Source organism: Lissotriton vulgaris, chromosome 10 (genome assembly GCF_964263255.1).
Source record: "Lissotriton vulgaris chromosome 10, aLisVul1.2, whole genome shotgun sequence".
NCBI classification, from domain to species: domain Eukaryota; kingdom Metazoa; phylum Chordata; class Amphibia; order Caudata; family Salamandridae; genus Lissotriton; species Lissotriton vulgaris.
In genome coordinates, this window is record NC_141698.1 from 272,448,870 (window position 1) to 272,474,196 (window position 25,327).

At 45.9% G+C, this 25,327-nt stretch overlaps 1 protein-coding gene across 3 annotated transcripts in view; it reads left to right on the forward strand.

The window, feature by feature from the left end:
• The first annotated feature begins 3,120 nt into the window (after nucleotides 1-3,120).
• The window catches only part of NBEAL2 (neurobeachin like 2), a 750,879-nt gene continuing 728,672 nt past the window's right edge, over nucleotides 3,121-25,327 (forward strand). Inside the window, exon 1 of one of the 3 annotated variants that reach the window (XM_086940998.1) lies at nucleotides 3,121-3,391. In XM_086940998.1, coding sequence (XP_086797124.1) covers nucleotides 3,341-3,391 — 51 coding nt within the window. In that variant the 5' untranslated portion in view covers nucleotides 3,121-3,340. The remainder of the gene's footprint in view (nucleotides 3,392-25,327) is intronic. The other 2 variants (XM_086940997.1, XM_086941000.1) reach the window with 2 other exon arrangements.

The window sequence follows — 25,327 nt, forward strand, 5'->3', positions numbered from 1 at the left end:
GGCTTAAAGTAGAACCAATGTGTAAAGTTTTTGGGCAATACTCCAAACAGTAATAAAGTGGGAAACACCACACAAAGTATTCACACCAAATTACAAAAATATAGTGATTTCTAATAAATAAAAAAGGCCCAAACAACAAAAATCCAATCAGTACAACCGAAGATATGCAATTCTAAAGATTTCAGTGAAAATAAACCCAAAAAGCACCAAGCGCCAACTTATATATCTGGTCGTGCCTTACTGGGACAAAGTCACAAATTCAGCTGACCGCAGAGGAGCATGGGCTGCCTACAGGGATCCGCTTGGGTCCGCTCAACAAAGTAACACATACAAAGTCACTTGAGGGATTTTTTAGGTCATCACAACCCTAATCTTTAGAAAAAACGTATAAGTTGGAATATGGGTCATCCAAAAATATTTGAAAGGTTGTCTCACCCTCAACTTATCGAGGCATGCATCATCATTTGACGACCTCTCACACCGAGGTGGGAATGATGCCAAAACCGGTGGACTTGACCAGAGGAAGCTAGTCTCGCCCTGGGAGTTCTTATAAATCTATGGTCAGGACAAAGCACTTGGTCCTGCCTTTTTTTGTAGATAAGAATAAAGGGGGGTTATAAAATATACCTAAAAGTAAACTTAAAGGGATTCCTTAATTTTGTGAGTACCCCTGGTATGTTTAAAAACATGGGGGAAATATTGGTCACCTAGTGATTGATAATGAATCGCCTGGTCTAATTAAATTACCAACATGTTTTGACCGCTTATTTAGCCTAACAAGGTCTAGGGTCTTCGTCAGGGTTATTAAGCTATGGAGTACACTCAAACTATGTTAAAGGGATATAAACTGTAACCCTACCAGTCCATTTGCTGATACAGCAACACCCTTGTCTTATTCAACTATGGGCGTCATGGCAAAAGTGTGGGGGGACGCTTCCTTCATAGTCACACATTCATCAAAAGAATGAGCTTGGAAAATCACCTGTTGAGCCCCTGTACACCACTGTAATGACAAAAGAATAAGATTAGGGTGTTGGGAGGACAGTATGCAAATGGCCTGAAGGAGGATCGAGAGGGTGGGGTTTTGTGAAGTACCTATTTGTTATTGATTTTCAATACAGTTGGGCAAAATTACAGTAGATCACTGGTTCATGCATTTTTTTTTGATTGTTTTGTTGTCAATTATCAGCTTTTCGGTTTGTGTAAAAAGGTAGATTAGATCCTCATTAAAGCAAGACATACCATAAAACAAGCAAAGTTAAAGAAAAAATTGAGAAAGCCAACTGTATTCGGAGTGTAGTATAGAGCAGGCCTGTATCCATAGGTGATCACCTCCATCCAGGTCATCAAGAATGCCGTTTCAAGCTGTGGACCTCCGTGTGTTAACTAAACACATTCTAGGTGTTGCAGTATTGTTTTACCTCTATTAGACCAATTAGATTAACACGTGAAGTAGTGTGGCTCACTGGTTAGAGGCGGCAGACCCGAGAGCAGAGGACGGCCTGGGACCAGGGTTCGATTCCCGGCGCGGCAGGTTTCTGGACCAGGGTCAGCGGACTCGATAATTCTCTCGCCTCGGTGCCCACTCTGATCAGCGTTCACACTCGGCAACTCTGGGCATTAGCTTGCCTCATCTTCACTAACGGCCCCACCAGACCGCCGGGGATGCCTGGTCTCACCCTGGAGATACCCATTAAGGGACCATCTCTCAGGGAAGCCAGGAAGGGTTTCGCAGCAGTCGAAGCGCCTTGGGACCCTCCGGGTAAGTAGTGCGCTATATAAATGCCTATACATATACATTTACATTACGCCCAAAAAATAATAATGAATTGTGGCCACTTCACTATCCAACTAGATCAGAGCACTTTGCACATTACAAACATTCAATATTTACACACACATCGTTTAGGTATTTGAACTTTTACAGTGAGTTTCACATATGTAACAACATTGCCTTGCAGAAGACATGAAGGTGCTCATAATAATTTGGTAGGTTTTTGAAGCACAACGGACGTACTGATAGGAGGAAAAATTGGCTTTGAGAGGCATGGCTAGTAGAGTACAAAAGGAGAGTGATGAGTTAAACCCTTCTGTTCTTCTTTCTCTTCTCATTTCTGTCTATTTTCCCTTACCTGCTTATAATTTTGCTTTCATCATGATTGCCTCTTTCCTTCCTTTTCTCTTTCCACTTTTCTTTCCTATATCATTGCTTCTTTCTTTTCTAGTCTCCATCCTGTCTTTTTTGCATTGCTCTTTCCTATGATTTCCCTCTCCTTTTTTCCTTCTTTCTTACTTTCATGTTTCTTTCTATTATTGTTTTCATTATTCCAGTCACGTTTCATTCTTGCACTACTTTGCTTTCCTTGTTCCTTCCTTTCTCCCTTTTTCATGGTTCTTTCCTACTCTCGTTTTAATTTTCTTTCATCCTTTTTTCTATCTTTCTTCTCTTTGTTGTTTATTTCCCTTTCCTCTATTGAACGTTTTCTTTCCTTCTTTACCCATTCCAGCCATATTTCTTTTTATAATTCAGTCCTTCGTTGACCCATGTTTACTTCAGACATTTTTCTGTGCTTCTTCGTTCTTCCTCTTTCTTCATTCATTTATTCTTGCTCTGCTTTATCGTCAATCCTCTTGCTAGTTGTGTTTTTCCCTTTGACGCCCATATGCTCCATCATGTTATTTTCTTTCATTGGTACTTTCTCACTTTCACCTCCGATCACACTGCTAAAGTGTTGGAGATGTGGTCACGCATGGGTGAGAGAATCTCTATGCTCCGAGGCGTTCCTCGAATGAACAGGGTAGACTGTGCTCTAGTCTAGGGTGTGTGGTATTTACATCCAAAATATATGGTGCTACACCGTGGGATAACTTTAGTATGCCGTGGAAAACTTGGATTAGTTAAGCGTGAGATTCACGCCCAATGAGTGACAATGACTGTGAGGAAGGAGGCTCACTGAAATCGCTGCCGGAGGAGACAAGGTTGCCGAATAATTTAGCACCCGCAATACCACCGAGGGCCACTAGAGGGCTGTCGGGAGTACTCTGAGAGCGCTGCCGTACCTCAGGTAGCCAACAGAGGGCCGCGACGGGCTCCCCTGAGCCCTGCCCGGGGGAGGGGCCGAGAGACAGCAGTCCAGGAGGGCAGGAGCTGGGCGAGCGGAGGAGGGCAGCCCGGAAACCGGCAGAAGTTATCCTCGGGTGCGTGGGGACCCCTGCGAGGGCGCAGCACTGCACGCAGGGTGGCGCCGCGGAGCCCTGCGCAGCCATGACCCCGAGGAGGATGAGGGAGAGGTGAGAGGAGGACGACGGAGCCGCCCGGAGCGCAGACAGACAGCCAGCCATGGCTTCCAAGGAGAGGCTGTACGAACTCTGGATGCTGTACTACACCAAGGTGAGGCTGGCGAGGGGGCACCTGCGCGTGCGGGAGATGCGCCGCCTTCTGCAGGTAGAGACTTGTGGGGAGGGCGGCACTCAGCTGTGGTGAGAGAGTGCGGGGGATCTGGACGGACACCTGTGTACAGCGGGAGGGCGGCGGAGACCTTTTCATTGGGTGGGACACTGCTGGGGAGGGGGTGCCTGCACATACAGGGAAACAATGGGAAAGACGCGACGTGACACCTGTTCATGGGGCGTGTGTTTTAGGAGATACCTGGTGATTTCACTTTGACACCTGCCTGGGAGTGCGACATCTTAAAGCAGAATCTGCAAGGGAGAGACACGTGTAGAAAGTCCTGTGTGAGGAGATGAGACGTGTGCACCCGGGAGGCTCACTCTATGTATAGGAACACCTTTCTGTGATGGGTGATGCTTTTTCCGCTGATCGGTGGTAGCTTTGAAAGGGAGAGACCCTCGTTTTGGGGGGGGAGAGACATCTGTGTGTTCGCATGATGAACACGGGCGTTTGGTCCCGCGTAGGTGTGAGACACGCCTTTATTGCTTAAGATACCTGTAAATGTGTGGGAGACATCAGTTTATACGGATTGACACCTGTATTTTGGGGTACAAATAAAGTAAGGTTGGGTAGAGAAATATCCTTCTCTGAGTATAGATTCTAGTACAGGGAAATACATCAGCTCCTAGGGGAAGGCACTTGAGCGTCGGGTGAGACACCAGAGCATAGGATAACACCTTTGAATAGGGAGAAACATCTGCTGGACTCCTGTGCCTAGGGTGGACACCTGTGCCTAGGGTGGACACCTGTGCATAGGATAACATACCTTTGAATAGGGAGAACCATCTGCTGGACACCTGTGCCTAGGGTGGACACCTGTGCATAGGATAACATACCTTTGAATAGGGAGAACCATCTGCTGGACACCTGTGCCTAGGGTGGACACCTGTGCATAGGATAACATACCTTTGAATAGGGAGAAACATCTGCTGGACTCCTGTGCCTAGGGTGGACACCTGTGCATAGGGTGGACACCTGTGCATAGGATAACATACCTTTGAATAGGGAGAACCATCTGCTGGACACCTGTGCCTAGGGTGGACACCTGTGCATAGGATAACATACCTTTGAATAGGGAGAAACATCTGCTGGACTCCTGTGCCTAGGGTGGACACCTGTGCCTAGGGTGGACACCTGTGCATAGGATAACATACCTTTGAATAGGGAGAACCATCTGCTGGACACCTGTGCCTAGGGTGGACACCTGTGCATAGGATGAGGTGCCCGTGTATAGGTAGGAACATCTGCGCCTAGGGTGGACACCTGTGCGTGGCACGAGATGCCTGTGTATAGGTCGAAACATCTACACCCAGGGTGGACACCTGTGCATGGCACGAGATGCCTGTGTATAGGTAGAAACATCTGCGGCAAGGGTGGACACCTGTGCACGGGACGAGATGCCTGTGTATAGGTAGAAACATCTACACCCAGGGTGGACACCTGTGCATGGCACAAGATGCCTGTGTATAGGTAGAAACATCTGCGGCAAGGGTGGACACCTGTGCACGGGACGAGATGCCTGTGTATAGGTAGAAACATCTGCACCCAGGGTGGACACCTGTGCATGGCACGAGATGCCTGTGTATAGGTAGAAACATCTGCACCCAGGGGTACGGACGAGATGCCTGTGTATAGGTAGAAACCTCTGCGGCTAGGGTGGACACCTGTGCATGGCACGAGATGCCTGTGTATAGGTAGAAACATCTGGGGCTAGGGTGGACACCTGTGCATGGCACAAGATGCCTGTGTATAGGTAGAAACATCTGTGGCTAGGGTGGACATCTGTGCATGGGACGTAGTGCCTGTGTATAGGTAGAAACATCTGCGGCTAGGGTGGACACCTGTGCATGGGACGAGATGCATGTGTATAGGTAGAAACATCTGTGCCTAGGGTGGACACCTGTGCATAGGACGAGGTGCCCGTGTATAGGTAGGAACATCTGCACCTAGGGTGGACACCTGTGCATGGCACGAGATGCCTGTGTATAGGTAGAAACTCCGGCACCCAGGGTGGACACCTGTGCATGGCACGAGATGCCTGTGTATAGGTAGAAACATCTGCGGCTAGGGTGGACACCTGTGCATGGGACGAGATGCCTGTGTATAGGTAGAAACATCTGCGGCTAGGGTGGACACCTGTGCATGGCACGAGATGCCTGTGTATAGGTAGAAACATCTGGGGCTAGGGTGGACACCTGTGCATGGCACGAGATGCCTGTGTATAGGTAGAAACATCTGCGGCTAGGGTGGACATATGTGCATGGGACGTAGTGCCTGTGTATAGGTAGAAACATCTGCACCCAGGGTGGACACCTGTGCATGGCACGAGATGCCTGTGTATAGGTAGAAACATCTGCGGCTAGGGTGGACACCTGTGCATGGGACGAGATGCCTGTGTATAGATAGAAACATCTGCTGCTAGGGTGGACACCTGTGCATGGCACGAGATGCCTGTGTATAGGTAGAAACATCTGTTGCTAGGGTGGACACCTGTGCATGGCACGAGATGCCTGTGTATAGGTAGAAACATCTGCGGCTAGGGTGGACATCTGTGAATGGGACGTAGTGCCTGTGTATAGGTAGAAACATCTGCGGCTAGGGTGGACACCTGTGCATGGGACGAGATGCCCGTGTATAGGTAGGAACATCTGTGCCTAGGGTGGACACATGTGCATGGGGCGAGATGCCTCTGTATAGGTAGAAACATCTGCGGCTAGGGTGGAAACCTGTGCATGGAACGAGATGCCCGTGTATAGGTAGGAACATCTGCGCCTAGGGCGGACACCTGTGCATGGTATGAGATGCCTGTGTATAGATAGAAATATCTGTGCCTAGGGTGCACAATTGTGCATGGGACGAGATGCCTGTCTATAGGCAGAAACATCTGCGCCTAGGGTGCACACCTGTGCATGGAATGAGATGCCTGTGTATAGATAGGAACATCTGCGGCTAGGGTGGAAACCTGTGCAATGAACGAGATGCCCGTGTATAGGTAGAAACATCTGTGCCTAGGGTGCACACTTGTGCATGGGACGAGATGCCTCTGTATAGGTAGAAACATCTGTGCCTAGGGTGAACACCTGTGCATGGGACGAGATGCCGTGTATAGATAGAAACATCTGCCTTTAGGGTGGACACCTGTGCATGGGACGAGGTGCCCGTGTATAGGTAGAAACATCTGTGCCTAGGGTGGACACCTGTGCATGGGACATAGTGCCTGTGTATAGATAGGAACATCTGCACCCAGGGTGGACACCTGTGCATGGGACGAGGTGCCCGTGTATAGGTAGGAACATCTACGCCTAGGGTGGACACCTGTGCATGGGACGAGATGCCTGTGTATAGGTAAAAACATCTGCACCCAGGGTGGACACCTGTGCATGGGACGAGGTGCCATGTATAGATAGAAACATCTGTGCCTAGGGTGGACACCTGTGCATGGCACGAGATGCCTGTGTATAGGTAGAAACATCTGTGCCTAGGGTGGACACCTGTGCATGGAACGAGATGCCCGTGTATAGGTAGAAACATCTGTGCCTAGGGTGCACACTTGTGCATGGGACGAGATGCCTCTGTATAGGTAGAAACATCATTCTGTGCCTAGGGTGAACACCTGTGCATGGGACGAGATGCCGTGTATAGAAAGAAACATCTGCCTTTAGGGTGGACACCTGTGCATGGGACGTAGTACCTTTGTATAGGTAGGAACATCTGTGACTAGGGTGGACACCTGTGCATGGGACGAGGTGCCCGTGTATAGGTAGAAACATCTGTGCCTAGGGTGGACACCTGTGCATGGGACATAGTGCCTGTGTATAGGTAGGAACATCTGCACCCAGGGTGGACACCTGTGCATAGGACGAGGTGCCCGTGTATAGGTAGGAACATCTGCGCCTAGGGTGGACACCTGTGCATGGGACGTGATGCCTGTGTATAGGTAGAAACATCTGCACCCAGGGCGGACACCTGTGCATGGGACGAGGTGCCATGTATAGATAGAAACATCTGTGCCTAGGGTGGACACATGTGCATGGAACGCGATGCCCGTGCATAGGTAGAAACATCTGTGCCTAGTGTGCACACTTGTGCATGGGACGAGATGCCTCTGTATAGGTAGAAACATCTGTGCCTAGGGTGAACACCTGTGCATGGGACGAGAGGCCGTGTATAGATAGAAACATCTGCCTTTAGGGTGGACACCTGTGCATGGGACGTAGTGCCTGTGTATAGGTAGAAACATCTGCACCCTGGGTGGACACCTGTGCATGGGACGTAGTGTCTGTGTATAGGTAGAAACATCTGCACCCAGGTTGGACACCTGTGCATGGGACGTAGTGCCTGTGTATAAGTAGAAACATCTGTGCCTAGGGTGCACACCGGTGTATGGAAAGAGATGCCTGTGTATAGGTAGGAACATCTGCCTTTAGGTTGGACACCTGTGCATGGGACGTAGTGCCTGTGTATAGGTAGAAACATCTGCACCCAGGGTGGACACCTGTGCATGGGACGTAGTGCCTGTGTATAGGTAGAAACATCTGCACCCAGGGTGGACACCTGTGCATGGGACGTAGTGCCTGTGTATAGGTAGAAACATCTGCACCCAGGGTGGACACTTGTGCATAGGGCAGGTCACGGGTGCTATAAAGAACAATGTATTTATACTGCCCCCTGCTTGTGGACAATAGCCCCAGAACCAGAGTAACCCGTCCATCGTGATCACTTGTGTCTTCCTCTCAACAGTAACCTCCAGTCGCGTGTCCAGGAAAAGCGCCAGGAAGTGCTTGCGAGGCGGCATGAGCGCTATACAATAATAACGACAGAGTGGTGCACATTGTTGGCTGCGCCGTGACTGCTGCAGCCTGTACAGTGGCTGTGGAGGGGGGCCAGGGCACCTGTGCGAAGCATGGGACACCCCGAGGCGCAGCTGTGCCAAGCACGTGCGCGCAGATCGGATCTGGGATCCAGGGACGTTCCTTGTATAGATCACGGCTCCCTCCCTCCCCTGAACGAGTTCATTACAGCGTGGGAAGATGGGGGGAGGTGGTTTACTCATCCGCGAGACTTAAGGAGTGAAATAAACTGAACACGAGCAGTGATTATTCATCGAGGGATGGTCAACCCGCAGAATAAAAAAAAAACCACCGACGACAACCCGGTAGCCCAGAACGGGCGTGGCGGAGCCGTCTGCCGCACAGGGAAGAGCCGTGGCAGGAGAGCCGCAGGTTGAGAAGGGGAGAGATCCGTGCGGATTGCCACAGGTGCGGCAGGTCCTGAAGCCTCTCCTGGTGGGCACCGGCCAACCATCGACAGGGTCCTCGCAGTGCTCGCTGGGTGTCCAGTGCCACAGGCTGTGAGGAGAGCACTGGTCGACGCGCCTAAGAGTGCCCAAACAGAGCAGCACAGCAGGGGGGTACGGCCCCGAGGGAGTCGCCAGTCTCAGGCAGTCAGCCCCCACTCGGACGAGGGACCCTCACCAGAGAAGAAAACATCTCCACCGACCCCTGGGAACAACGCGCTTATTTCACCATCCGGTCGCGGGGTCCCTGCGTGACTGGCAGATGCCAGCCCAGGTAGGAATATTAACTTTTGTGTCCGCACCCTCTTCGAACTCTGTGCAGACTGCCGTGCTTGATCTGGGATTGGCTTTTAAGCAGCACCTTCGCCCCAGGGTGCCCTGGCCCTGTGTAGCACTTTCACCTCGACGGCGCCCAGGTCCCGTGTAGAACACCCCCCTCCACCCCACCCCTTTTTTAACTCACAGGGTACACAGGCACTGTGTAGCATCTTCACCCAGTGTGTCCCGGCACTGTGTAATATTTTCATCTCGGTGTGTCCAGGCATGGTGTAGGGCTTTCCCTCCAGGACACACATGCCTTGTGTAGAACCACCACCTCCAACCAGGTTCCCAGGCCGTGTGGCACTTTCATCCCAGTGTGTTCAGGCACTGTGTAGCACTTTCACCTCAGTCTGTCCGTACAGGCATTGTGTAATATTTTCACCTCAGTGTGTCCAGGCAATGTGTAGCACTTTCAACTCGAAGCCGCCCAGGCTCCGTGTAGTACTTTCACCTCAAGGGCACCCGTTCCCTGTGTAGAACTCTCATCTCCTACCCCTCGTGCTTATTCACTGTGTAGCACTTTCAGCCCAGTCTGTCCAGGCACTGTGTACCACTTTTTGGCTATTTCACTGTGATAGCACTTTCAGCCCTGTCTGTTCAGACCTTCACCACAGGGTGCCCAGACACACTAGCATTTTCACCCCTGTGTGTCCAGGCGCTGTCAAGCACTTTCACCACAGTCTGTCGAGGCACTATGTAGCCTCTTAACCCAGTGTGTCCAGGCAATGTGTGGAATCTTTACCTCAGGGTGCCCTGAAACACCCCCCATGGTTCCCAAGCCCTTTGTAATGGCCTTGCCCACTGGATGCACAGACCTTGTGCAACACGCTCACTGCCCCAGGGTACCCAGACCTTGTGCAACACGCTCACTGCCCCAGGGTACCCAGACCCTGTGCAACACGCTCACTGCCCCAGGGTACCCAGACCTTGTGCAACACGTTCACTGCCCCAGGGTACCCCGACCTTGTGCAACACGTTCACTGCCCCAGGGTACCCAGACCTTGTGAAACACGCTCACTGCCCCAGGGTACCCAGACCTTGTGAAACACGCTCACTGCCCCAGGGTACCCAGATCTTGTGCAACACGCTTACTGCCCCAGGGTACCCAGGCCTTGAGTCCCCCACCCCTCCTCAGTGCCTAGGCCTTGACAGGCTGGAATTGCGTTTTTCTAAAACGCGTGTTGGGCATGAGTGTGCATAAGGCGGGCCCCTGCCACAAAGGAGGCCCCACCTTTAGGGCGGATCTTCCTGAAAGCTCCACGCCCCTGTGATGCCTAGTATAGAACTCGGTTCATCTGGGAGCGGTGGTACCAGTGGCCCTATCAAAAGAACGCCCCAGCCCACCGGTTTACTAGTAACAGCAGTGCTTTAAATGGGGAAAAATAAGTGCAGGTACTCATTAATATGAGCTAGAGGTGTGGCAAGTGGGCGGGGCTAGGGGCGGGGCTAAGAGCAAGATATGATGATACATAATGAATTCTGTACCAGTTGCAGCCACGATCAAAACACATGAAAAATATGTTTATGTTTAGCTACGTCCCTGAGTGAAAGGTAGGTCTTCTCGACATATTTTGGAGGGTGTCCATTGTTCTGCGTCACGCCTCTGCCGGGAGGTATCCCTTCCAGCGACGTCGGGTAGTCCTTAAATTCAGCCCGGCAGCAGTTCTGTGACCATTGGAGGGCTGAGCAGCGGGTCGGAAGGGAACCTTCCTGCAGGCCCCACCCCTTCCGTTCCGTGCTGCTCTGGCTTCGAGAGGATGTGGTTCTATAAGTTAAAACTTTGAGCAGGTGTTGCAGCAAAGCACTGGGGATGACTAACTGAGACACAACAGGCCCCCTCCCCCACTCAGTCAGCCATTTATGGCACCCCTTGTAAAAGTACACACCTGGTGGCAGAGCACACGTATCCAGGTGTGAAGAAACCCTCAGACCAGCGGGCACCAGGGCGAGCACGCAGTGCTGTGCAAGGGATAAGTAGATCGACCTACAAACCTTTTAGCGCTGCCCTTGAAATCTACAAAATGCAGGCCAGAGGGGCGGTTTTATATGGAGGCGAATTGTGGGGTCACTGCTCTAGCCAAAAATTGCAAACCACTGAAAACAACTTCATTAGGCAGATGGCGGCCCTGCCCGTAAGCACCCCTCTCCTCCCGCTGAGACTTGACTTAGGTCTGAGATCCATTGTGGAGGAATTGGGATTAAGACCAATAATCTTCTGGCGCCGCATCTGGAGCACACCAGAACTTGAGAGCTATAGGAGGGAGCTCCAAGAGATCCTCTGTCTACCTAAATCAAGACAAATCCCATGGTTAAGTTACATCAAACAAACATGTGAGGAATTAGGTAGACCAGAATTATGGCTAGACCCAGCTAATACATGTATTAGTACCCCACGTAAACTTCTAGAGTTTCGCGAGATGAGGCACACCGCTACAACGGGAAAAACACGGGAGGGGTACTTGACAGAACTGTTTCTCAAGTTTAAGGAAGTGTACTTATTTGAGACTTTGCTAGATGACATCTCCCCGGTCCTTACAAGGAAAGTCTTTTTACAATGGCGATATGGCACACTTCCTACAAGGGCTTTCACAAAACACTGGGCCCAGTCTCCATCGAGAGAGCATTGTCCGTCATACTCGCACCAACGGGAAGATGATCTACACATTATATTTTTCTGTAAGGCCTATCAAAGACCAAGGAAATACTGGCTTGTCCCCCTCCTTAAAAAAAATGGGCTTCACACGATACCTCCCAGCTTATAGGATTCTAAAAACGGACCTTTCACCTATTATTGTATTCAGGGTGGCAAAATTCTTGACTGCGATTTGGCATATCCGTAATCGTTTTTTAAAACTTGAACAAGAGTCGGCATAAATGAAATGTTTTGATTCTATGTACTTGTAATATTCAGCATATGTTTTTATACCATTTTAAAAGTTGCTTAACTATGTTTGGATCCTCATGCTGTTTTAATTGAATATGTTTTGTACATCTTTTATGATTTAAAATTGATCGAAATAAAGATTGAAATGAAATGAAATGAATGAAAGGTAGGTCTTCTCAACATATTTTGGAGGGTGTCCATTGTTCTGCGTCACGCCTCTGCCGGGCGACGTCGCGTAGTCCTTAAATTCAGCCCGGCAGCAGTTCTGTGTCCATTGGAGGGCTGAGCAGCGGGTCGGAAGGGAACCTTCCTGCAGGCCCCACCCCTTCAGTTCCCTGCTGCTCTGGCTTCAAGAGGATGTGGTTCTATAAGTTAAAACTTTGAGCAGGTGTTGCAGCAAAGTACTGGGCATGACTAACTGAGACACAACAGGCCCCCTCCCCCACTCAGTCAGCCATTTATGGCACGCCTTGTAAAAGCACACACCTGGCGGCAGAGCACACTCATCCAGGTGTGAAGAAACCCTCAGACCAGCGGGCACCAGGGCGGGCACGCAGTGCTGTGCAAGGTAACTCCGTGATAGCCCCAACTCCCGCTTCCTGTGACCATACACATAAAAAATGACAGACTCCATTTTAGGAGTAAAGGCCACAGTGTATTTAACATTTCTGGCTTGCTCACAGACGACTTGTTGGAAGCTTTTTGCTTTGCTGATTGTCACGCAGTGCCAGTTTTTCATCCTTATTCGGGGTACCGTCCTGGAACCCACATCTTGGAGAGTCTTAACTTGCTATACATCTGACGTTATTCCTCTTGTAAGGACCTCGCTTGTGATTATTTTCAGGTGTTGGTGGATGGGTGTGTCTGTGTTTGCGGCTTCTGATATACTAGGTGTGTGCCCACTCTAAACCTTAAATCCCACATTGCTCCCCTTTCCATTTGGCCTCCAGTTTGAACTGCTGACCCCAATTGGTCTTGTGATTTGCATCCATATTTTAAAGTTTGCGTATCTCTTATTGGGGGATGCACAGAGGCTCTGAGGTAGATCTTGACATGGGGCCCTGCTACATCCAACAACCCACCCCCAGATGATGGACGGATTGCTGAACAATATAAACATTTACCCCACGGGAATGTTCAGACGTGGGTTCCCGTGATCTGGAGTTAAACCAGCCTGGCTGATGAGGGGTGATACACTGAAACCAGCCCCAGCATGCTTTTTTTCTGGTCCAGGGAGGACCTGGCTTGGGAGTTCGGGCTGGACTGTCCCATGCGGCACAGGGTCAAGGCTGATTTGCATATGGCGGGGTTTAAACTGGTATGGCATGATGAGCAAAACAACAATGGATTTAGGCCCAGATCTCTGCACTGGGGTGACTGTCTGACATTGTTCAGCATTCTGTCCATCAATTGTTCTTTTTGCACTGGTTCCATACTATCCATACATTCTCCACATTGTCACGTAGTGTGGTCTTGGAACAATTTTCAGAGTGGGGGTGCTGCCATCAGCATGTCACTGAATACATGGGGATTGTGTAAATCCAAGCTTCACACAAAGAATAAGTATAGTAAATGAGGCATGCCCATTCAGCAGGAGAGTGGTAAGGGTGTGGTATGTTGCCGGTAGCGCAATGTGGAGCACGCCATCGCAAATATATCACTATAGCATGGTGAGGTATCACACGGTCATTTACAGATTGGACATTTTAGAGTGGCTACTAAATTTGCTCAGTCTGGAAGATAAATCTATAAAGCACACAAACAATTACCTTTTGCAGGGGGAGTTTCAATGAATATTTATAATTTACGCATCATCAAGTACAGTGTTTTGATTTGTTTTGATCTCATTAAAATATTTGTTTTCACCATACTTCAGAATTACAAAATACATTGATTCATTTGTGCTTTCCTAACTGCAGATATGGTTTGAAATATCTGTACAGTTCAGAATTTGGTGTGTGTTGGAAAAACATAATATCCTACCTTCTGTAAGTACACGTTCACACCCAGTAAGATTGTCACATAGTTTACATTACAAAATCCTCTCACTTTGCAATCCGTGAAAGAAAAGTAAACACCAATCTTTATGTAAAAAGAATAAGCTAAATGAACCTAACATTTGACCTCTGTGACAAGATAAAAACAAAATTTAAAGGCATCTTTATTGCTCATTCACCTTCTATATTGGGGGGGGGGGGAGGGGTGGGTGCTGCAGCATCCCTGCCCACCCTACTTCTAGCGCCCATGTGAAATCTCAGTCCCTCCATCAGTACCTAGCTAATGTTAACAGGTATTTTAACGTAAACAAAATAGTAGATTATTTTGGTCAACTGATCACATGGGTTACTTATTCCCATCCAGATTGAAATATATTGAACAGCTCATGAGTGCTGGCCATCCGCTATCCTTTCAGGAAAGGTTTGAAGGCTCACGTCTTTTAATTCTAGTAGCTAGTGCTTCCAGGAAGTTAGCACTTTATTCCCCTCATTAGGTTTTAGAATATATATAAGCTGGTAAAATGAAATAACTTAATAAGGTAACATTCTAAATTTGAAAAATAGGTCCACGGAAATACTTACGTTGCTCTGTTGAAAGCAGGCGCTGGAAGAGGCAGTCACTATTTTTTATATACACAGCCACTAAAGTGTCATGGCGCTAAATAACCATGGCGCCAAATAACCATGGTGCCAATAGAACATGTGGTCTTACATGTTAAACTCCAGGGTCTTCAGAAATGTGCTGCATGAGAGGGTAAACAACCTTTACAACAAAACTTTTACAACGCACTACCATTACGACGCAACTTTTACAACGCAAACCATTACAACGCATTGCGCTGGGGGCGCTCTAGGATAGGGAATAGGTATAATGTACTATCCAACACCTTCCCTACTATCCACGGGGACTGGAGTTGGAATAGTAAATTAAACTATTCACTATCCAGCGCTCCAAAGCACTATGCGCTGTAAAGGCATGCGTTGTAAAAACCGCGTTGTAAAGGCATGCGTTGTAAAAGCATGCGTTGTAACGTCATACATCTGCATGAGAGTGGTGCTGCTTGAGGCGGGCGGCATCTGTGTGGCGCTGCCCGAGGCCCTCTGTATTAGACTGGCTCTGTATTGGGCGGCTGCTGTATGAGAGAGGCTTATCCCCCCTTATCTGCAGGAGATGGACAGGCTGGATTTTTCTGGCTTGTCTCGCCTGTTACATTTCTATATTTGCAACTATTTGATTTCATGTTCAGGTTTTTGTCCACTAAGTCCTGTAATGAAAATGTAGATGTAACGTGGGATGATTACATCACCGTTGCCTGGTGTATGTTAATAACATTGGCAATGTGCTTAATACCTACTCATGCAGCGCTCACCCAAGACTGGATTCCCTCTTGGCGCCTAAATAAAATAAACTGATTGTATGTGATGGGTCTTGACATTGATGGAGCTGGCCGTGTGGGGAATCGAAAACGTGTCTGTGTAGTTTTGTGCGACTTATTCAGAGTAATTTGGCCCACCCAGTGGCATCATCTGTCTCCACTACTGACTCTTGCCTTTAGGTCTGCCAGACTCACTGGTACCAATTCTTCAAAGTATACAGTGTGGGCTTTTGCTCCACCCAGAGACTTTTACTCTGTTACCTCATGCTACTGGCTATTTGAAGATCATTCCGCCTTCCAGGAAATACTGCCCTTGGGATGCATGTGGGACTATTTTACATCTCAAACATACTTCAATTCCTCATGTTGTTTACCACATTCAATTCTTTATATTCTATAATCTTTTTATACAGAAGGCAATCATTTTTTCACTTTTATTTTCTATCATTAGCAAAGCCTTTAGGATGAGCTTTGATGTGATGAGTGTGTTTACATACTTTGGCACATTAAAGCAGACAATATGTTACCTTTACAGTTTATTTACATAGATTTACATCACTTATTTTACAGTGCATTGTAATTTCATATTCATTTTTCATTTCATGCTTTCACTGTCAGTACTCTTTAAAATTTTCTGTTTAATAGAATTTTAATCGGTATTATAATAAATAAAAAACATTGCAATTAATAAAGAAATGTCTTCCCGCTCTTTGCCCCTATGTCACTTTTAAAATTCCTTAAAACATACAATCGGATTTGATTTTGGATACATTAAAAATATATTACTTCCCATCCTTTGCCCTACAACAGATTTACAACCTGATTCGAAAATGAATTATATTCTTTATTCAATAAAGTCTAATATTAAATAAACATTAATTGAATAGAACATATTCCTCCCCTAAATAGAACACACACACTTTTATAAAGTTCTAACAGTGAAAGGATGAAGTGAAAAATATACATTAAATTACAAGGCATTAAAATGTTTTAATTGTAAGTCTGTGTAAATGTTTGCAATGTAAATGTAATTTACATAGAGGTACATTACAATGCGATGTAAATGTTATTGTAAATGATACCTCTATGTAAATGTTTCATTGAAACGTCTGATAACCAAGCAGACCCATTGGCTATGCCAATGCTTTTTAAGGCATAGCATCCAATGTTGGGTTGTGTCGGGTGGATGTTATTTTGCTAAAAATCCTCCACAGCAATGTTAAAAGAAGGGAGGTTGAATGGAACGTTTGACTATGTGAACAAATGATGCCTCTAGGAGTTTGATGAACGACGACTAATTCCTCCGTATCCTCAACCATGGCGCCGGTCAGCTCCACATTGGTGGGTCCATTATGGGGAGACAAGCCTCTGGCTGCATCCTCTCGAAACCTGTGCACCGTCCATGTGTCCTGAAGGGTTTAGAAGATGGTGTTGGGCGTATCTGAGTGAGTTGAACTCACTTTTGTGGATTTGTGGTGTTGAGCACACTTCCATCGACTGGTCTCCCTCTCACCGGTCGCCAGTGGTATCTTATGATTGTGTTACCGTGTGCAAACCTAGACTTTGCCTCATTTATACTGATCAGATCCTTTGGCTGACTTGTCACAATATTTTCTATTTTGGCAGTCAGATTACACAGGGAGGTGCACTGATAATTCTTGACTCACTGAGGACACTTGCGTCGATGGCGCTTTCCCTGGCTACGCATGTATTTCATCCGGCGCATATAATATGGCGTTTCATGCCAGTTGGAGGATCGAATATGACATGCACGTTTTCTGGCTCGGCTTATACTAGATTTAAAGTAGCTTCGCTCAATAGTAACTTGACAGGCCACATTTTTCAATCATTTTCTTGCGTTGCTGCTTATTTTATTTTTTAAAACCTCAGTCCCCCTAAAGCTGAGGAGGCCCTTGCAACTAGACTTTAGATATTGATCTGTTTAAAAGCAGGAGCTCCTTTAAGGCTCTGGGGACTAACTGTGGGTGTGTCTTTGCTCCCAGAGAACAGCAGGGTAACAACCTCACCATAGGTATCTGTACATTTTGATGCAACCCCATAATTCAAATGTTCTATGAAGAGATTGAAATGCGTTGTCTGCCACTGTTTGTTGTGAAAAGTGATGGTAGGAACCTTGGCAGGTCTGCTCTCACTGGCATTATTATGTTCCTTAACTGATAAATTATGCATCATGTCATTACCTTTAGGCATTCGTTCTATTAAATTAATGCGATTCCTGTTTAAACAGGGGTAATAACGAGCAAGTTCAACACAATATTGATTTAGATAATTGCACTCCATTAACACGTTGATCTTCCATCATATTTTGACTTTGTCACGTAATAAAGATATACAGAAACAGTGACTACATTTAAAAACTGTTGAGAGGCAGGCTGAAGTCTCAACAGCTGAACAAACAGCTGACCAAAACACGCCAATCCCCTAATATCTTGCTAGCGGCAATAGTAGGAAAGACGGGGACAATAACCTGATTATTTTTTACCATAGGCGAGACACCGGAGGCCCTTGCTAGTTTCAAACAAGCATTTGCAATGCAATCGGTCTCGTCTTTGGGACCTTCTATGTATTTAGCTCTGCTGCACATTAGCCTGGGTGCTGAAACATCTACTGTTCTTTAATATGGAGGGAAAGTGAGCACCGAACTGCGTGACAAGCCAGGTATGGGAACACATGGAGAGAAACATTGCCCTTTCAGTGGGAAAGGGTGTAGTCCAAGCTCTGTTTTTAATATAAAAGTAGGGCCTTCGGTTGTCATATCACTGAAAATACAAGATTTGAAAAAAATATTATTGTCTACGGGTGCTCGTGGAAGACAATTTCTATGGACTGGAATCTAGAGAATGCTGAAGCAATTTCGGTATTTTACTGAGCTCTGCTGGTCGTTTTCTATCAAGTCAGTTAAATAAAGGCTGTTGAACAGAAAAAAAGTCCCGAAGCAGACAAGTCCTAGGGCTGATTTCCAGAGCCCACAAAGTACATATAAGTATATACTAAAGTATATATACTAAAGTATATACAAGAGGCCTCGAATGCTCGACCTAAAAAGGCATAGCACCAGGCCTTGACAAAGTTCTAGGAGACCTCTTTGCCTCTGAGCCAAGTGTCTGGGGATATATTTTTTAATCAAACCTCTCATGCAATAGCAAAAGGGGCAGAAATACCAGGTACCAGGAAGGGTGCAAAAGTGGCGCAAAATTACAAGAAGGGAGACAGAGGGGACCCAGCAAACTTTAGGCCAATTAGCCTGATTGATATTACGCTGAAGCTATTCTGTAGATCGCTTTTAGCGAGGGTCCAAACATGGATGGAGGAGTAGCAGGCCCTGTCCCTGCTACAGGCGGGCTTTAGAGCTAACACAAGTATTGTGTATCAAGTATTTCAATTTCTATTAATACAGTGGAAATGTATGGTTATGAAGAAAGAGCATATGTATGTAGTGTTCGTAGACCTCTGTGCAGCCTTCGATCTCATCCCTAGAGAAAAATTGTGGGTAGCACTTGAAGCGATGGGAATGCGGATCAACATATTGCATATTATAATGAGGCTTCATAGTAATAACTATGCCCAAGAGAAAGGGGAAGGAATGGAGAGCTAACTTATCAGAAACACTGAGGTAGTGACATTTGCCCAGCGCTAGCTGCTTGGCGCTTGACGCCCACCAATGCTATTCATGTTTGCGCTTTAATTTGTGCAATCTTTGTTTTAAAATTGTACTTGTGTTGGAAATACGAGGGAAATACCTGTAGAGTGTGGAGTGCATTCTCAGGCAGACTCACTTCCGGTTCTGTCTCCCCGGTCCACCGCGGGTCCCAATCCCGTTTGTGTGGAGGGAGGTCATTTCCGGGTAGACAAGGGTTGGCGGTCTAGTCCCAACCCTCACTTAACATAAATAGTGATGCAGAGCGGAGCGTGCAGCGGATACGCGCTGCGGACGTGCCAAAGGCAAGCCAATCTGCGCCAGGACGTCGCCAGCAGCCAGGGACCCTGGCCAATTGATTGCTCACTGTGGCCCTCCTAAGCATATACACTACACAAGACAACAACCTATAAACTTACAGACTCTGTGGTGTTACTGGATGTATTGTTTGAGTGGTCTCACACTATTTCCAATGTATACCAATTCATGCAGCTTCACCCCAGTGCACAATAAGCTTTCACCAGCATATAAAACAAGCATTGGCATAGCCAATAGATATCTCCTTTGGGATCTTATAAGTATTTAATTCTGGAGAACAATATTCTTGGTGCAACATCAGCTGTTGCATGGCTAAACACTTATAATGTCCCAAAAGCGATACCTATTGGCTATGCCAATGCTTATTATTTTCATGTGAAAAATACGGCCTGGAAGTTAAAACGCCTAAACAAAATTCATGACTTTTAGCCCACACAAGACATTTAGAGGAAGGGTAAAATTAGGGGCAGTTTACTTGGGACAAGTCAGTAACTTTGATTACCTAGGGGTACAAATAGAAAACACTCTCATATGGGTACCTCAGCTAACCAAAAGCCAGCTAACTCTACAACATACAGGATTCAATGTGGTCAAGAGGCTAAAGAAACTCACATTTTATGCCAGTTACACCTGCCTTCGAAATCTATTGTACAAGAGGGCTTGGGGCTGCCGTATATGGATCAGAGATTTGGGGTACAACCACATAGGGGTCTTGAAAAAGTGGAAAATAACTTTATGAGATAGGTACTTGCACTGCCCCAGAATGCCCCCCTAACACCAATGCGATTAGACCTCGGTCTAAAGAATATAGCGTGTGCCATTAGCCTATTGTTTTAGGGGCTGGACCAATAAATCTTCTTTACATCTAACTCAGTCGTTTAGAGTGGTAAGAATGCTCGATAAAATGGGATGGATACCCTGGTTTAAGAACATCAAAACCTGGTTATCTAGACTAGAGATGAGTGAATACTGGAAAAATCCTGAGCAAATCAAGAAAAATACTCTGGCACGTTTAAAAAAGTTGTTCTGGAATTGCATCTATGAAAAATGGTTGTGTAACAGTGTCACTGGTGTTTTAACGGGGTTTCAAGATTTTAAGGTTAACATGTTGTTCGAACTATTCCTGAACAGAATAGAACCACCTCAAGCTAAATCTATCTTTCTAGAATTTAGCTCTGGAATTGTGCCAGCAAACACCTTTTGTAGTAGATGGAATGGCTGTCCTGTCCAACCATTGTGCCCCTTGTGTGAGGCAAGTGCTGAAACAGGGGAACATTTTATCTTCTTCTGCCCTTATTCCTCAGTCTGGAATACATGGCTAATCCTGATTTGCCTCATTTTATCTATATCTCATTTTGAAGGACGCGATTAGGATGCTAAAAGTGCTAATACGGAATATCTATGTTTTGCACTCTCTAGATCTTTATTGTATGCCAGGCGTTTGAGATGTAACACAATGAAGCAGTACACAAGATTTAGTTTAATATTTTAAGCATGCTATCCCATTAAGTGACCATCAAACTTTTTTAAATGTAATTTTATCAATTAGAATTTTTAATTATGAATGTTGACTTAGATGTTTTGACTAAGGATATTTTTATGTAATTTGGGTGATCAAGATATTTAGTAATTAATGGGACTCTTGGCACTTTAATGCACTAGCACTTTTTGATCTTTCCACAGTCCGCCTGCACACTGCATGAACACTAGCCAGAATATATTTCCAATTGATACATGCACCAAATCATGTTGTTATTACTAAATATGATAGTTGTCACTTTAATGCACAAGCACTTTATAGACTCTGCCTCTTTTTGCCTGCCTTTTTTTTTATATTGTGAACTTTTCCTTTTTTTTTTTTATTTTTTTTTTTACTTATTTAAATATTTTTATTGACAATTTTTTCCATTATATACACAAACTCCACCCTCCCACCCCCCAGCCCCCAAGACCAATAATATACAAAAAGACTTATTACATTCATAAATCTGTGGTTAATAAATTAAAGTTCATTAGGACATATGCGGAGACAGCAGTAAAATCATGATAAATAGATAGTAATATGAGATAGTATATATATGACAGCCTATGTTTGTCTCTGAATCCACTGTAGCAGCGGTGCCCAGATCTGCATACTCTTTCTTCTTTTATTAGATCCTTTATTTTTATAGATTGCAACCTCAAGGCTGCAGGTCGCAAGTAGCCTAGCCCTCCATTGTTGGAAGGTAGGTGGATTGGGATCGAGCCAAGACGAAGCAATACAGAGTCGGAGGATTGCCATGCCCACAAAGATCAACCCCTGCACGTTTTCCTGCCGCTCGCAGTTGCTACCCCAACATAATTTCCCAGATTGAGACGTCCACTCTTATTTGGCACAATTCAGACAAGAATTCGGATATATCTTTGATCAGAATATTAAGCGTGTTACATGTTGCAAACATATGTATCATATCAGCCCCAGATAATGCACAACGTGGACACGTAGTACCCTTCCCTGTCGCCCATTTTGCAATTTTCTCAGGTGTATAATATAGGCAAAAGAATGTTTTATAGCATTGGGCTTGTAGTTTTATTGACATTAGCGATGTTTGGGATAATTCATATGCGCGACGGGGAATAGTAGACTGTACTTCCAACTTGATCTGCCAAAAAGAATACTGTTTATTCATATCATCTGGAAACACTGAATTCAGGGACTCATATATTTCCCCAATCTTAGGTGTGTTGTTTTTACAGAGATTATCAATCAGTTGATTATTCTTGAAATTGCACCGCCCGCCAATTTTTTTTGCCAAAAAATCTCTAACCTGCAGGTACTTAAAAAAATCCCTGTGGCTAATATTATATTCTACATGTTGATCTTCAAACATCTTGAAGCCCTCTGGTTCGTAAAAACAGCCCAACTGTACCACTCCAGCTGCAACCCATCTGTTAATACAGCTATCCAGAAAAATGTCCGGTAAATCATTATTAAGACTCATTGGAGTGTAGTATGAGGACCGCCCAAACCCCAAGAGCCTACGTACATTGCTCCACACTTTGGATTTGGATTTGGATTTGGATGAGGATTTGTAGAGCGCATAGCTACCCTTGGGCATCCCAGCGCTAAGAGGACCAAGATTCTTCCGAGTGGGGTCGATGCAGGAAAGTGTTTAGGGAAAGAGCCAGGTTTTTAATTTTTTCCGGAATGATAGTAAGTTCTGTTCACTCCTCATGGGTAGTGGGAGGGAGTTCCACAGTTTAGGCGCATTGTAGGCGAACCTGCGGCCGCCCGATCTTGCCTTTTTTATTCTCGGGATGGAGGCCAGTGCAAGTGAGTCAGATCTTAGGTGACGGCTAGCTTTGTGAGGTTTCATCAGGGGTCTGAGTATAGGGGGGCCTTTATCCTGTAGGATTTTGTGCACTATGCAGAGCGTTTTGAACGTGATGCGCTCTTTGACTGGGAGCCAGTGAAGGCTCTTGAGGGCAGGTTTCGCCGAGTTCCGTGCTTTGGTTCCCGTGAGGACTCTAGCTGCGGCGTTTTGGGCCACCTGGAGTTTTTGAATGACTGATGCAGGGGCTCCCAAGTATAGGATGTTGCCATAATCAAGTCTTGAGTTAACTAGTCCCTGCATCAGTAACTTCCTGGATTGGGAAGGGATCAGGTGGAGGATCTTACGGGCCATACGGATTAGTCCGAAACAAGTCCCTGATGTTTTCCTGGCCTGAGTTTTGAAATTAAGGTCCTGGTCAAGCCAGATACCTAGACTTTTGACTTCTGTTTTGGGAGTAGGGTAGGTGCCCATGCAGGCTGGCCAAGAGAGGTTTACGGGTAGTTTGTGTCGGTTGTCCAGTAGGAGGATTTCGGATTTGTCGCCGTTGAGCTTGAGTCTAGAGTCCGACATCCATTGTGAGATCCCTTCTAGGCAACTGGCGAGGTTTCCTAGGCTAGAGTCAGAGTGGTTAATGGACACCACCAGCTGGGTGTCGTCAGCGTACATCACTGACTTGACACCGAAGGGAGTGATGATGTCTTCAAGGGGGGCCATATAGACATTAAAAAGTGTGGGGCTAAGGGAGGAGCCCTGAGGGACCCCACACCGCATGGGCAGGGGTTTAGACGTGGAAAAGCCGTCTGATACCTGGAATGATCTTCCCTCAAGGAAGGATTTAATCCATGCGAGGGCTGAGTCGGTGATTCCCAGTTGGCTCAGCCGGTGGACCAAGATGGAGTGGTCCACCGTGTCGAAGGCGGCACTTTGTACACCCCGCAATAGTTTTGAACTTAACTTTCTTAAAATAGCTATCATTTACATGCCGCCAGAAGCAGCCAGTACATTCTTCTCCTAGTATAATTTCTTGCGGGGTCGGGATCAGTAGCCTGGTTTGATCGTGAGTGATCATTTTGACACAGTATTTTAGGACGAGGGCCCAATAATAAAGTTTAAAATTAGGCAGAGATAATCCTCCTCTCTCCTTTGGTAGCATTAGCCATTTAAGTGCCCGTCTGGGTTTCTTATATCCCCAGATAAAGCTAGAAAACATAGAGTCTATAGTTTTAAAAATATGGGGAGAAAACTCAAGACAAATAGTTTGAAAGAAATATAGAAAACGGGGCAAAAAAATCATCTTGATCACATTACAGCGACCACCAATAGTGAGATGTACATTATTCAGTCGGATCAGCTCTTTCTTAGTACGTGATATCAGAGGGGTTATGTTGTTCACAACGATATTTTAAATTTTCACATTTATTTTAACACCTAAATATACGGCCTCATTGGTCACTCTTGGGTCTCTCATCGTAATTTTGTTATTAAGAACAATCTCGGTTTTATTGGAGTTCAATTTATAGCCTGAGATTAACCCAAACCGATACGCCTCTTCTTCTATCACAGGCATAGCTAGATTGGGATCCCTAGTAACAAGTGCGATATCAGCGGCGTATGCTAAGATTTTAGTATTATGATTGCGTATTTGAATCGGGGGTATTGATGCAAGGCTCTCTAGCCATCGGATGAATGGATCAATATATATTGCGAAAAGAAGAGGGGAGCAAGGGCACCCTTGCCTTGTCCCTCTCGAAATCGAAACATTCTCTGATAGAAGCCCATTTACCAATACCCTGGCGCTTGGTTTATTGTAGAGCCTTTGGGTAGCCTTGATGAATATGTTGGTGATTCCACAATGAGACATTGCAGCCCATAAGAATCTCCAGGAGACCCTATCAAACGCCTTCTCTGCGTCCAGCAGGATAAGCGCCATAGGGTCTCCTGTTGACTCCGTATAATCAAATAGAGAGATTACCCGTTGTATATGGTCAGTTGTTGACCTTCCTGGTATAAACCCATGCTGGTAATAAGATACTACTTTATTTATTTTTGGTGCAAGCCTAGTTGCTAAAAGTTTCGAGTAAATTTTGGAATCACCATTGATCAATGTAATAGGACGGTAAGATCCTAAGTCAAGAGGGTTTTTATTTTTTTTCAGGAACACCACAATCTTAGCCTCTGACCATGAGGCCGGTGGGCTCTCCCCCTGAAATATCTGAATAAAGAGTTCTGCCATTATTCTTTTTAATTGGTCAGCAAATTTCTTATAAAATTCTGTAGGGATCCCATCCAATCCTGCCGCCTTTCCACTAGCTAGCGAATTTAAAGAATGGAGAATTTCAACCCAAGTAGGTAAATCATCCAGTATATCCTGATCCTCTTTTTTCCTACCTAATGTATCAAAATCAGCCAAGTGATTATATTTGATTTGTACTGGTTCTAAATAATGTGCTACTAAGTAAGTACGCAAACAACTTGGTAGAGGGTCTAGTCGGCTGTATTGCATTGTTTCTGGTTATCAAATTAACTGCTGTTCCTGTATTAAAATATTCCTGAATCCAGATGAATTGTGACATGGCGGACTGTGGTGGTCAATGTAATGTGTTTTATGGAATTTACTGTTTTAATATATATTTGTATGCTTTCATGGTTTATTTTAAACCAAATAAAGAATATTATCCATCTAGCTATTTAAACTTGCTAAAGTGATGATAG